Source organism: Dreissena polymorpha, chromosome 13 (assembly GCF_020536995.1).
Source record: "Dreissena polymorpha isolate Duluth1 chromosome 13, UMN_Dpol_1.0, whole genome shotgun sequence".
In the NCBI taxonomy this organism is placed as follows: Eukaryota; Metazoa; Mollusca; class Bivalvia; order Myida; family Dreissenidae; genus Dreissena; species Dreissena polymorpha.
The window spans coordinates 64,676,445-64,691,444 of NC_068367.1; the positions used below are offsets into that span (position 1 = coordinate 64,676,445).

General features: G+C 35.5%; 1 protein-coding gene and 1 long non-coding RNA gene across 2 annotated transcripts in view; both read right to left on the reverse strand.

Moving 5' to 3' along the window:
- Nucleotides 1-4,842: 4,842 nt before the first annotated feature.
- On the reverse strand, nt 4,843-10,957 carry LOC127855284 (uncharacterized). The gene is made up of 2 exons (XR_008037439.1): nt 10,147-10,957; nt 4,843-6,198 (listed from the first exon to the last, which is right to left on the reverse strand). It is a non-coding gene; the product is annotated as an uncharacterized LOC127855284 (long non-coding RNA).
- A 665-nt stretch (nt 10,958-11,622) lies between these two features.
- The window catches only part of LOC127855252 (dihydropyrimidine dehydrogenase [NADP(+)]-like), a 31,488-nt gene continuing 28,110 nt past the window's right edge, over nt 11,623-15,000 (reverse strand). The window contains exons 19-21 of the mRNA XM_052390689.1: nt 14,179-14,262; nt 13,671-13,782; nt 11,623-13,317 (exon numbers count right to left, since the gene is read on the reverse strand). Coding sequence (XP_052246649.1) covers nt 13,181-13,317; nt 13,671-13,782; nt 14,179-14,262 — 333 coding nt within the window. The 3' untranslated portion in view covers nt 11,623-13,180. The remainder of the gene's footprint in view (nt 13,318-13,670; nt 13,783-14,178; nt 14,263-15,000) is intronic.

A 15,000-nucleotide genomic window follows, 5' to 3' on the forward strand; every position in this document is an offset into this window, starting at 1 on the left:
ATTTTCCTTTTTTCTGGTTTTCATTTGTAATTGATAGATGTGAATTAATTTTGTTGATTTATTTATACACACTTCAACGGCAACGATGATACTGTTCGTATTGAAAACGCTCATGTGCTGCTGTTGATGAAGTGTATAAGGAGGGGGGAATTAAATGTTGCAACGATAGTATGAAAACCTCAATAAGCAGTTATTGCTGCTGTTGACGATCTACTTGTAGCAGTAAAATCCGCTGTTGTTGTCGTCGTTGGTGGGGTCGATTGCAGTGTTGGTGGTAGCGATAAAGTAGCACGAACAAAAATCAGCAAGAAAATCAACAGCTGTACCTTGAGCTCAAAGTGATTGGTACATATTTATAATATGAAATAAAGTAAAAATAAAATATAAACACTATTCAACTAAAAAAAAAATCAATAAGGTCGTTCGACGTTTTAACTAAAATAAAAACATACTTAAAAGTCCACATAATGTTTAAGGAAGCAAACGACTCATTAAATATGGTTCGCTTAGTAATTTCTCGTGCACTGCTGTGTGGAAGCCAGACCGGCGGACGTCAAACCACACTGAATGTCGGTCACATTATTTCGCTGATACGTGGTGAGATCACAGTACTCCATACACAGCCACCAGAGCGCCGAAAGTGACTGCTGGAACCCGGAAGTTACAGTCGTCAGAGACGTCGATCCGATATATAGCATCTCGAGCTTATCAAGACCAGCAAAAGAATCGTTAGCAAGATGCGTAATTTCTACGTCTAGCCATAGGGACACGAGTGAAGAAAATGTAACACCACCATTAGTTTGAGTCCACGATCCGTCCCCAATGTCGTTCAGCATTTGTGTGTTTATATAACCATTGTATGCGCAGAGAGAAAGTTTCGCAGTGTATAATGGACACGATCTCCACGGCGTTGTGACAATGTCCGTAAAGTTTTTGTCCATCTCATTTGTGCTCTCTGTTTCAAATCGCCGGAAGGGAAAGTCGGCGTCCCACGTGGTTGGGTTGAAAGCCCGTATGTGGAGATACGTCTGACAGCGGCATAGTATTGCCTGGAGCAGGAGCACAACGTAAGCGTTGACGTTCATATTTCTAACGTTAGTTGCACGCCTTTAATTAATTACGGTACCACCCAGTATATAAGGTCTGAAAACCAAATGAGAGAAAATCGACGTAATAACATGTCAGTGGTCTAGAAAAAAAGATATTTGTATCAAGCGTATAATTATGCATACTTTAGACAATATCGGAATAAGTATACATTCACTTCAGAATGAAATGTGGTAAATGAACAATCAATTTCCATTTTCAAAAAGGTGCGCTTTATTTACATTGGCGCTGAATCGTTACATATGTAATGTGTTATTAAACCAATTAATTAATTTATTGATAAACGCACGCGTTTCGAGTAATTGAATATTCGTTTGATCATATACTATATGAGCCGTGCTCTGTGAAAAGGGGGTTTAAATGCATGTGCGTTAAGTGTCGTCCCAGATTAGCCTGTGCTTACCGCACAGGCTAATCAGGGACGGTATTTTCCGCTTGTCTGATACATTTCGTTGACAGAAAGTCTCTTCTTGGCAAAAATCCAGTTTAGGCGGAAAGTGCCGTCCCTCATTAGCCTGTGCAGAATCACAGACTAATCTGGGACGACACTTTACGCACTTGCATTGAACCCACTTTTCACAGAGCGCGGCTCATTTAAATTAATGAAAATAGGTTTAATTTCAACGTTCGTCACAATAAAATGTTTTGAGGTTAGAAATTTTTGATCGTATGTCTCTTATCTAACTGAACTAAACTAAATAAATGTTCTTTTTATACACATATCTTACGCAAAACCCCATGACCATTCCATTAAAAATCTTCCTATAAGCATTCATTTTTAAATGCAAAATTATTGGTAACAACGTGTTATTATTTAATGGAATAATTTTCGCATTATCATTAATTTTATGTGAATTAAAAAAATACTCTTATTTTTCTGATGTGAGGCGTCCACATTCCTACTCATTGGCACTCTAAAATGTGAACTATGACCCAATACACACCGAATAATTGAACATTACGTCTTACATTAATTACAATATAAATTATTTACCTACACACATATTAACGATTATAATATAAACCGGTACTTACAATGTGCGTATATCAAAATATAAACATCCTGTACGTTTCTTACCAAATGTATGTTATTTCATGACTCAAAGTATGGAATTTAAACACTTAAATTTCAATTAAATAGTTAACAACATGTTATGTTAACGAGACCAAAGTACTTTCGTATGTGACGAATTATTTCTCACAAAGTCATAATAAATAATTACACTGAAATCACCGTTTAAAAAATGTCTATTTAACGTGCGATCTGATCAAATACAATCAAATGTAAGATTAAAATGCAAATTAATGATCAAATCGCAATGAAATCTTGGCATTGAACACGGCGTTTAATGTAAGACAATACACTGTAATTTATTTGAAAATTAATTGGTATCAGATGATTGGCAATCGATGTAATGAATTTATTGACCAATCTCGTGAAATGTCATCAATATGTCACGTAGAGGGGGGCAAAATACGCTTTATTTTGTTAAGGCGTCAATACTGGCTTGGACTTAAATGGTATTCGGAGATAAGATCTTTACGAAATTGTGCTGAACTTAACCCTTTTATGCCTAGTGGACTCTCCCATCCTTCTAAATTGGATTAATTTATTTCCAAAATAAGGGATGTCTGGTTTATTTATTTCTATATTTAGAATATTTGTTACAGAAATTCCTAAAAGCAAACAGCACAGACCCTGATGAGACGCCGCATCATGCGGCGTCTCATCTAGGTCTACACTGTATGCCAAGGCCTTTTTTTCTAGACGCTAGGCATAAATGGGTTAAACGGCGAATATGCTCCACGTGGTACACGTTAGCTACTGTCATTTTGTGCATACCATATATACAATATGTTTAACACATGGGTTACATTCAACAAAATATAAATAAATTGTTATCAAAATATATTAAAAAAAAAGCATTAGCAACCAGTTGAATGGTATTTTCCCTCCAAACCAGCGACGGGCATAATGTGTTGTTGTTTTTTTGTTTTGGGTATTATCATAAGTCCCCTTCTCATAAAGGTGTACCTTAGGTCTACATCAATGAGCATTCTACTTTATATCTACTGTTTTAAATCGCGTGCGTCAACATCATACGTCTTTCACTATCCACCATTGATAGATCAACTGGTACATACATATTAGTGGGTAAAAATACTTTGAATGTAGAATAAACATGTTCATTATACTTGATTGTTTGACTGTTAATACGTAAGCAATCAGGTATACCAGCCATCCCCCTTGGAAATAGCAAAGTCTTTTGTCAACTCAACCTTGAAACATGACCTTGACCTTTAAATATGTAAACGCCAATCAGCAAATGAAAGCTAAAGTACACTCAGCAAAAATAGAACATAGTCCCGAACATTGCCCCTTGTTGGGAGCATGTTATATTGTCAACGTAATGTCCATCTTTTTTTTATGTGTAGATTGAACTTTACATTAATCAATAAGAGGACAGCATTTGTTAGTTAAATGATGGCCTAGGATCTACTTTTGTATTGCGATTTTCCTTGGCACGGTTGAAAATTTATGTTTAAGTGCAAAAAACAAATAATGTTCTTCCTTTGATAGAAGACATTAACAATAAAATATTAATATTTATTTGTTAATTATCTTGTAAATTATCAATGGAAACCATATTGTGATTAAATAGCGATCATGACTTACATTGTCATGCATGCGTGGCCATGTTAACTGTAAAAAAAGCGTCCCTTTATTGCTTTGTATCAATAGCTTTCGTGCATTTTTTGCATGGACTGTGCAGGTCATTAATACGCATTTACACCGACAACCGCCAAGCGAAGCAATCCTATGACATAAAATTATACACTTATAAAACGTAGTTAGCTCCCTTGAATTTCACCAATAAATAAATTTCCATTTAAAAGGGAATTTTCACAGATTTTGGCATATATTGAAGTTTGTCATTAAATGCTTAATATTTATTAATGTAACGATTGGATCTAAAACAAAAATCCAGTTTACACAAGACTAAAATTAAAGAAAGGAAAAAAGTAACCATCAAGTGGGTTCGAACCACTCGACTATCCGTACTCATACAATGACTGTTGTATTTTATAAGCAATCCTCGTTACGTCACAAAATATAACGACAACAACAGAACTCTCAAAATTATTCAATCGTTTAGCGCTGCAACGCTATATAATATTCAGGGTTTTAAATCGTCAAAAGATGCATAAAATGGATATTTTAGAATATGGTCAATGTTCAGTATTACTGTTTCCTCACAAATAGCCTAACTATTACGTGAAAATGCCGCTTAAAAATAAGTATTAATTTTCATTGACCAATTGTACAATACATATATTTTCCGAAGATCTATGTGGATTCTATTTTTTTTTAATGGAGACTATCAGTACCCTTCATTTACAGGATAGGACGAGTGGTGTGCATACATTATGGTTGTTTACTTTTGTTCACATTGAGATCTTTCAAATATTTGAACTACATGCATCAATCAAATAAAATTGAATATCTGATTCAGGGCCAATTTGGTTCACATTTTAAAAATATTGCTATCGATTAAATAATTGTTTATACTAGTCTGGCGAGAGTACAGGTTTTTAAATCGCATTAAGACTTAGCACGCAATGTACAGTTTCGTGCAAAATGTTTGGCGGATTGTTTGTTTTCAATTTTGTGCATTAAGGCCTTTCCCTAATGTTAGAAGTGAAAAAGACATGTACATATAAACAAATCACACAAACAGTAGAATTTTATTATCATAATAACAAATTGAATTAACAACAAGAAGATATTGTACAACGTTAGCCCAATATAACAAAGCAAACATCATTGGAAACTTAACAGTATTATTCAAAACAAGCAGTAAATGCGGTAAATCATTGTAGATTTACTTTTGTCTTCCCTGATGCATAAGTACATGACAAATTATAGACACGCTTATGTAGGGGTGTTCATACTCCAATGTATTCATTTCGTATGTTCCATGTATTCTCACTCCATCGTCAACGATGATAAAAATCCTATTGTAAAGCTAATGCTAGTGTTGCTGCAGCTGAAGCAAAGAATGAGGAAGAGGAGATGGAATGTTGTAACGATAACAAACGCAAACCGTAATTGCTGCTTTTGACGATGTAATAGCAGCAGTAGAAGCAGTCGTTGCTGTCGTCGTCTTCACTTGATGATGTCGGGTTAAGTGTTGGTGGTAGTGATAGAAGTAGCAGGAAAGAAAAAACAGTAAGAAAAGCAACAGCTGCGCGCATAAATTAAGCTTAGTAATTAGAACATATCATTAATGTGAAACAACATTTAAATAAAGTAGAAATACTATTCAGCTCAAAAGCAACGAAACAATCAAAAGGGTCATTTGACGAATGAACAAAATTTAAAATAAAAACATTCTTTAAAGTGCACATATTGTTCAAGGAAACAATCGAACCATTACATTCGCTTAGTAATTTCTCGTACACTGCTGTGTGGAAGCCAAAACGGCGAACGTCAAACCACACTGAATGTCGGTCACATTATTTCGCTGATAAGTGGTGAGATCACAGTACTCCATACACAGCCACCAGAGCGCCGGAAGTGACTGCTGGAACCCGGAGGTTACAGTCGTCAGAGACGTCGATCCGATATATAGCATCTCGAGCTTAACAAGACCAGCAAAAGAATCGTCAGCAAGATGCGTAATTTCTACGTCTAGCCATAGGGACACGAGTGAAGAAAATGTAACACCACCATTAGTTTGAGTCCATGATCCGTCCCCAATGTCGCTCAGCATTTGTTTATTTCTATAACCGTTGTATGCGAAGAGAGAAAGTTTTGCAGTCTTTAATGGACACGATATCCATGGCGCTGTGGCAATGTCCGTAAAGTTTTTGTCCATCTCATTTGTGCTCTCTGTTTCAAATCGCCGGAAGGGGAAGTCGGCGTCCCACGTGGTTGGGTTGAAAGCCCGTATGTGGAGATACTGCTCACAGCTGCATATAATTGCCTGTAGCAGCAGCCCGACGTAAGCGACATGTATGACGTTTACGTTCATGGTGCTAACGTTGGTCTTTTATTAACTACGTACGGTACCATCGTGTAATTGAGGTCTGAAAAAAAACGGCGTATTTAATGTCAATGGTCCAAACAATAATATTTGTATCGAGCGTAAATTAATGCTTTTTTGTAAATATGGAAATAAGTAAGCATTCGCTTCAAAACAAATTGCGATTAATGTACAGTACTTTTCTCTTTTCAAACAGTTGCGCGTAATTTAGATTGACACCTTATCTTTACGCATGTAATGTGTTTTTCGAACAATTTTTTCATGTATTGATAAATGCATGGGTTTTGAGTAATTAAAAAATAGTTTAATCATACCCTTAATTTAAAGTAATATATTTATTAATTAAAGCATGAATTAGCTCAAACGTGTATTTTTACGTTCATTCATCAGAATAAAATTTATCAATTATTATGTCGGAATGGTAAACCTGTTTGGCTGTATATCTGTTATCTTAGTGCACTAAAATATATAAATGTCCTTTATATACAAACACTAAACATAATACTGCAAAGTCATTCAATAGACAATGAATATCTATACACATTTTTTATTTCAATTCCAAATTCATTTGTTAAATAATGTTAAAAATAATCGACATTTGTTTCGTATACACGTTAATTTTCGACCAATAAAATACTCCCTATTTCTGATGTGAGTCTTTGAAATTCTGAATCATAGGCACTCTGAAATTTGATTTATTTTGATTTATTGTCTGTTACAAACCAAATAATATAACTTAAATTTCAATTCTTACAATATAAAATATACAAACAATTTTGATATGTACTCACAATTTGCGTATATCAAAATATAAACATCCAGTACGACTATAACCCCACCTATGCCATTTCATGAGTCAAATATTGATTTTAAACACTTAACTTTCAATTAAATACGAAAAACATGTAAGGTTCACAAGGCCAAAATCTCTTTGTATCTCGAGAATCTTTTCTCGCAAAGTCATAGCAAATAATTACACCAAAATCACCGGTTAGAAAACCTCAATTTAACCCGCGATCTGATCAAATACAATCAAACTTAAGATTCGCATGCAAATTAATGTTCAAATCGCAATAAAATCATGGCATTGAACATGGCGTTGAATGTAAAGCGATACGCTGCAATTTAAGTGTATATTGGTTGATATGAGATGATCAGATGATTGGTAATCGATGTAATGATTTAATTGACCGATCCCGGATAAATGTCGTCTATAGCTTACGTACAGTGGGCCAAATACGTTGTATTTTTATAGACGCTAGTAATGACTCGGATCTAAATGGTATGACGAGATCAGTATTTTAAGGGACCTTTTCACGTTTTGGTAAATTGACCGAATTAAAAAAACAAACGTTTCAGATTCGCAAATTTTCTTTGTTGTTATGATATTTGTGAGGAAAACTGAACATTCGCCGTGCTATAAATATTCTATTATATACATCTTTTGACGATTTAAAAACATGAAAATTATAAAGCGTTGCAATTCGAAACGATTGAATAATTTGAAGAGTTCTATTGTTGTCCGTATATTTTGTGACACTACGAGGATTGCTGATATAAAGTATAAAATACATCACTCATTGTATGAGCACGAATGGCAGAGAGGTCTCAGTGTTAGACTATTACTCCAGGGGTCAGTGGTTCGAGCCCAGTTGACAGTTACGATTGTTTTCTTTCTTTAATTTTATTCTTGTGTTTTACTTGAGCTTTTTAGATCCAGTGTTTACATTTATCAATATAAAGCATTTAATAAAAAACTTCAATACATGCCAAAATCTGTGAAACGGTCCCTTTCAGGAAATGCGTTGAACTTAGACGGCAAATATGCTGGTACCTTGAACACGTTAAAAAGTTTCCTTTTGTGTACACTATATGTACAGTATGCCAATGTCACAAATAACAAAATATGCAAAGAATCGTTTATCTGAAAAAAATCACAAGTTTGCGGGCATTGTGCCCAAGCCAGCGACAATTTTTTTTTTCGATTTGAGGGGTATAGTCATGAAGTCCTCACAGTATGAAGCTATGCATATTGGTCTCCATCCATGACCAATGCTTTTTTTAGATACGTTCCATGGCATAATGTGACTCAGAATTTCCGAGATCAATGCCCGACGAAGGTCTTTGTCCCTGAGTCACATCAATTTCCACCACTAACATGGAAGGGAAAATTGTGTATTGTCAAGTCCCGTATTCATCTCTTCTATAATTATATAAATACCCATTTCTCTGTATAGACCATTCATATCCACATCGATTCAGTGTTTGCCTGCTCTGGGTTCTTTGAATGATTTATTATTTGAGTTCGATTCATATTAAGTGTATTTCTAAAATGTCCCATTGAACCTTCTATAAAGAGTAATTTATATGTGTTCGAATCCTGTTCTTTGTGTTCGAGTTCGAGATGTACAAACAAACTATTTGTTCTTTAAAAATGTATTATTTAGATGTCATGCATTATACATAAACTTTTTAAAATACTATTTAATATTAAGAGCAAAATACTGTCCAGTGTGTACCGGGTCATGAATTCTCCAGTTCATGCAAAAAATTCATCTAAAAGGATGCATGTATTACATATTACTCAGGCTGAATGGATAAAGTTCCCCCCGGATACTACTTCCCCGTACCACGGGTACTTTGAAGTATACTTCACCGTACACCGATTTTTAAATGATACTTTTGGGTACCCCGGTATACTTACAGGTACCCCATGTATCCTAATAAAAAAATCGTACCCCTCAAAAAAATCGTACCCCAAATTTTCGTACCGGGGTACGGGGAAGAAGTACCCGGGGGAACTTGACCCATTCATCATAACGCAGCCGTAATTACGTATGTATGTATATCAACTGTTCATAAACACACAGTGCCGGAAAAGCACCGTGGAGGCAGAGGCAGTAAAACGTTTAGGGCCCACGCCTCAGGCCCCTAATCGGCCTAGTGCCTACAAGGTTTTGCAAATTATAAATGATCGTCACTTAAGGCAATGTCAAGTCTTGAATCGGAACATTACATTTATACAAAATAATAGCCTTTTTGAATCATTAGATATGGCGAAATAAGTAAATAAAAACAATTCTTTCGTCACGATCTCATGGGCTCCTAAAAGTCGCGGGGCACATAGGCAGTTGTCTCTTCTGCCTTAATTATGGGAAATCCCGAACTGGGAACTGTATACACAGCACTATTTTACCGTGTGTTACCGCCAATTAATGCTTAAGAGTGTACAAAAAGTAAATAAACACAGTGTTAATCTTTCGGAAAAAAAAAGTTCTGTAATCAGAATTAAAAGACAAGTTTTATTTGAATCATAGATCTTGAAAATGTTTCATAATCCGTATCTTTCATCATCATCATCATCATCATAATCATCATCAGCAGCAGCAGCAGTAGCAGCAGCAGCAGCAGCAGCAGCAGTAGCAGTAGCAGTAGCAGTAGCAGTAGTAGTAGTAGTAGTAGTAGTAGTAGTAGTAGTATTTGTTGTAGTATGAAAGTTCATTTTTTACTTATATTTCTTACGATAATTTATGCATGGTCAAAAAGCAACACGAATCGAATTTTGTCTGATTTTCTTAATTGAATGCAAACAAACTTGTTTAACATGTACCACATGGTGTTGAGCTCTTTCTAAGGCTAATCACGGACTTCTCGCTTTTATGATATTTTTCGTTTAAAGAAAGTCTCTATTTAGCAAAAATGTAGTTAAGGCGGAGAGTGTCGTTCCTGATTAGCATGTGAGGACTACACGGGCTAACCTGGGACGCCACTTAACGCACATGCATTAAACCCCTTTTTCACCGAGCACGGCCTATTTGTATGTAGAATATAATTGGCAAGAGCAATCACTTAACCAATTATTCCGGTTTTATTCTTTATTCACAGCATAGAATATAAATATAAATTTCAACGCTTATTTCCTTTTTATAAATAAATGAATTCTCAATAACAATACGAACTTTTGAAAACTAATAAGAATAAAAAAACCTACCTATTGAATAATTCCGAGAAATTCCGGGCCAATAAAGTGGCATCTTTTTACACGACAACTGTTATAAATTGACAGAAATAAATCCCAGCTGCCATGGCGTTTAAACATCTGTCAACAACTCAACGAAACTCGCCAATGGAAGTGAAACTTCAATTCAGTAGCAATGAAACTATGTAAGGAACTTGGACCCTTTTATTCGTGAATATATTGTAATCCTGATGAATCGGGGCTTATCCAAATAATGGCTCCAGGGTAATACATCAGTGTTTGTTCTTTCATAAATGGGTTTAATGTAGGCTTTAGTTTTTGTAAGAGTTCGCTTATCGTCGATGTGTTTACATTGGTGATATAAATGTTTGTCGGATGAATTTATTATGACTTCTTCGCGATTGTGTGCAACTGTGAACAAGTTATTGATTCAGATGTCGTTTTGAGTTTTACACGACGATATGTATGCTTTATCGAGACATAACAAATAATCATATTCAATAAGAAGGAAATGCTGACAAAACGTGTATGAAGAACTCACGTTACTTAGTGTGCTTTAATGTGTTTACTTCAGTTAACAAGAAACGTTATGTTCGTTTATAACAAACGTACATATTGATCTTATTTAAAGTAATGATTAAATCACAACGATCAAGACCTTAATTTTATCACGTTACGGGAATTATGTCGGTTTCAGTCAAGAACAATGTCTTCAAATCTGTAAAAATTGAAAATGTAGCTTTAAGAAACAAATGCTCTGTCATAATTCATTCCTTCAAGTCGAAACAATCAATGAAACATGTAGATACAAATCAATTGTTTGCACATTAAATTCTTAATGCAATATAATCGGAACGATATATCTACCCGTGGTTTTGCACCACACATAATTTTCGAATGTGTAGAATCGACGGCATTGTTTTTCCCAAACCTCATGTCCAGACTCGTATTCACCTACCAAATCTTCGACCAATTCTCAAAATAAAAATACTCTTCAAATGCAACGTTCATGTTAATAATATAATACATTAAAATATGACTTAGAATTTTACGCCTCTAACTACTCAATTCTTAATGTCAAACCATACTATGATGGCTAAAGCAACATTTGTAGCTTGTTTACAATCAAAAGATGAACTTACATGGTAAATAGGCACCCTGGTTTTATTATATGAGTCGCGTTCTGAGAAAACTGGGCATAATGAATGTGTGTAAAGTGTCGTCCCAGATTAGCCTGTGCAGTCCACACAGGCTTATCAGGGACGACACTTTCCGCTTTTATGGTATTTTTAGTTTCAAGGAAGTCCCTCCTTACTAAAAATCCAGTTTAGACGGAAAGTGTCGTCCCTGATTAGCCTGTGCGGTCTGCACAGGCTAATCTGGGATGACACTTTACGCACAGGCATTAAGCCCAGTTTTCTCAGAACAAGGCTTATATTTACTTATCCGTACAGCGCATCCGGCTAATAACAAAACATCACAAACACGTTTCAAATGCTCCGATTTAATAGTAATAATAGCCATTATTCACGCCAAACATCTGTTCACATCAAAACAACACATTTGTCATAAAGAACACAAAGTCAGATCGCTGATACAAAGTAAATAGGACGGTGTTATCTATTGATGTTTCAAATAATATACTTGTTGCAAGAGAAAGCGACGGAAAAGCTCATATTAAGAAAAGTGCCGTCATTGACGAGTGTTTATGACTTAAAGCCCTTAAAGCCCTTAACGAAAGTAAATAAATTAGAACTTTGAAAGGTGCTGTAATATTACTCAAAATTCCACTCGATTTAAATGTAGACAGTTACTTTTATGTGGATAAGAAATAAATAATCAGCAATATGGAAAACAACAAACTTCCAAAACAAGGATTACGTCATAAAAATCTGATTATACATCGCGTCTACAATTCTAAACTATCTAGTTGCCGCGTGAATAGCGATATTATTTTTGCTCCTAGCAAAAATAGAAAACCCAAATCAATTCAAATCAACAGATCGAAAAGGAATTACTTTACAATACAATCTAAACTTGAATTTACAATACAGTCTAAGCTTGAACATGCAACATATAATATCTGACTATGAAAACACAAACACACGTACACGAATTACTTTACAATACAATATAAACTTGAATTTACAATACAATCTAAACTTGAACATGCAACATATAATATCTGACTATGAAAACACAAACACATGTACATTTAATGAGCAAAACTTGTCTGGAACGTATATGAATAAATACTTTTAGTGCGGAAAATATACATGCTATATTTTAGATGAAAACGTCAGCAAATAAAACAGAAACGAAAGTATAAATATTAAAATTATCTTGCTGAAAAAGGAAAACATTTTCTACGTAAAGTAATTAACTGTGTTGATAGCGTTTGCAAATAACACAGAAACGAATGTATTAATTTTATATTTGTGAACAAATATAAACTGCTGCAGTCGTATCAGAAAACAAGAGTGCCAAACTGTCACAAGATACGCCCGTTTGAGGGTTTTGGATAACTTGATAACTTTACCATTTGAGTGGCAAAATGATATTTATTTTTTTAAATTAAGCAACACATATTTGCACTTGACCTAGATATGATCTAGACACAACTTCTGATCAAATTTGGTGAAGATCGGATGAAAACTACTTGAATTAGAGAGCGGACACCATGCTTAATCCTTGAAATGCACTAAGTGACCCCGTGACCTAGTTTTTGACCCGGCATGACCCATATTAGCACTTGACCTAGAAATTGTCTAGATACAACTTCTGACCAAGTTTGGTGAAGATCGGATGAAAACTATTTTAATATTGGACGCCGCCCGCCCACCCGCCAAGGGTGAAACTATAATACGTCCCGTTTTGAAAAAACGGGCGAATAAAAAGTCTCATAAATACATGACTGAAAAACATGTTTAGTTCTGTCCAAAAGCATAGTGTAATTAACACCTAAATACAGAAACGTTCAATCCGCGTGTTCATTAAAGAAATACAACTGCAAATGTCGTTGTCGTGAAAGTCGAAATGCGGCTTTCTAATTTGTTGTAAGAATCAAGTTCGCCGGGGCTGGAGCCTTCAGAGGAATGCCTCGCTTCGGAATGTAGGGCGTTGGCCTGGTAACCATCTTGATGCAGTCGATAATCGGACATACGGACAAACACAGGGTGCATCCTGGAATGGACATTCGGCTTGAAAATGTCAGGCATCCCTTTGTATGAGCGTGCAAATACATGTGAATACCCAGAGAGTTACCATAACGAAAGACGAGTTCGGTCTTGGAATGATATGTACCGGTAACTGTCCATAATAATAAAGAGATTGGTCAGAACAATACATCATTAAAATGGTCGCTCAGTCATGTACCTTGGTATTGAGTTTACTTTTAACAAATACAACCGGCGTTACTCGTTAAATACTTAATCAATATTTAAAAGGTAATCAACAAAATTTGACATTGATAAACATCTTGTGTATCACTATACAAAGCTAGAAATAACAATTATCCAAATGAACACGATGCCTACCCGTGCAGTCGTCATTGACCTTGGGCAGGTGGGTCTCAGGGTCGAACGTGATCGCCTGGTAGCCGGAGTCGTTACACGTCATGTAACACTTGCCACAGTTGATGCACATGTCCTGAAAACGATCACGTGATTGATGGAGAACACGCTGGGATTCAGTCTCGCGGGTGGGATTTTTAGACTGCATTTTGGAAACACGTTCTTAAATGCAACCTAGCTATCTTATAATAAATATGCACTTTGTTTTTTTGTAATCAACGGGGTTACATTACTTTCATTTTCTTTATAACATGAATTATTTGCACGAATCTGTATCGGTTATTGCAATTGATTGAATTCCATGCATTCGTGTACTGTTGTCTCGTCAAAACAGTACACGGATACTATTAACGCTAGATTTTCATGGCTAATGATTTATGCAAACATTTGAAAACATAAACGGCCTTAATTTAAGCCTTAATAGTTAGGTATATATTATCAACCCCTATGATGTATTAACACAAGAGTTTACCTCGTCAATCAGTGCTACGACCTGTTCCTTATTGTTCAGATCTCCGTACGAGCCAATCATATCGAGGGCGCGGCCGATGACGTCCTGCAACGTAATATTCATGCACAATATATGAGTCGCGTTCTGAGAAAACTGGGTTTAATGCATGTGGGTCAAGTGTCGTCCCAGATTAGCCTGTGCAATCCGCAAAGGCTAATCAGGGACGACACTTTCCGCCTAAATTTGATTGTCGGTAAGGAGGGACTTCCTAGAAACTAAAAATACCGTAAAAGAGGAAAGTGTCGTCCCTGATAAGCCTGTGCGGACTGCACAGGCTAATCTGGGACGACACTTTACGCACATGCATTATGCCCAGTTTTCTCAGAACGCGACTCATATCATACTGTATATACCGGTAAATGTACATTACTATTCGTGGGTCATTGATTTTCGTTTATTTCGTGGGTGACCGATCAACGAATGTAACACAAACAAATCGTAACATGACCAACGCAAATTCCTCTTTTCTTTTCCAAATCAGAAATCCACCAATTTACATTCCAATGAAAAGTCATTTTGTAAACCACGAAATTAAATGCCCTACGACTACACCTGATTATACAGTATTTCGGACGCTGGGTATTACCCGGATAACTTTAGAGACATTAGCAGGTCCGATGTGACAGAAAATATACAAATTATTTACTACAAAAATCGAAAGTGTTTTACCGTTGTTAATATATTTGTGTATTTAGCCGGTTAGATGATTATTAGAAACGATTTCTGAAATGTGCCAGTTTGAGAAACTTTTTCGGGAATTGGCGATTTAATATAAGTACAAAA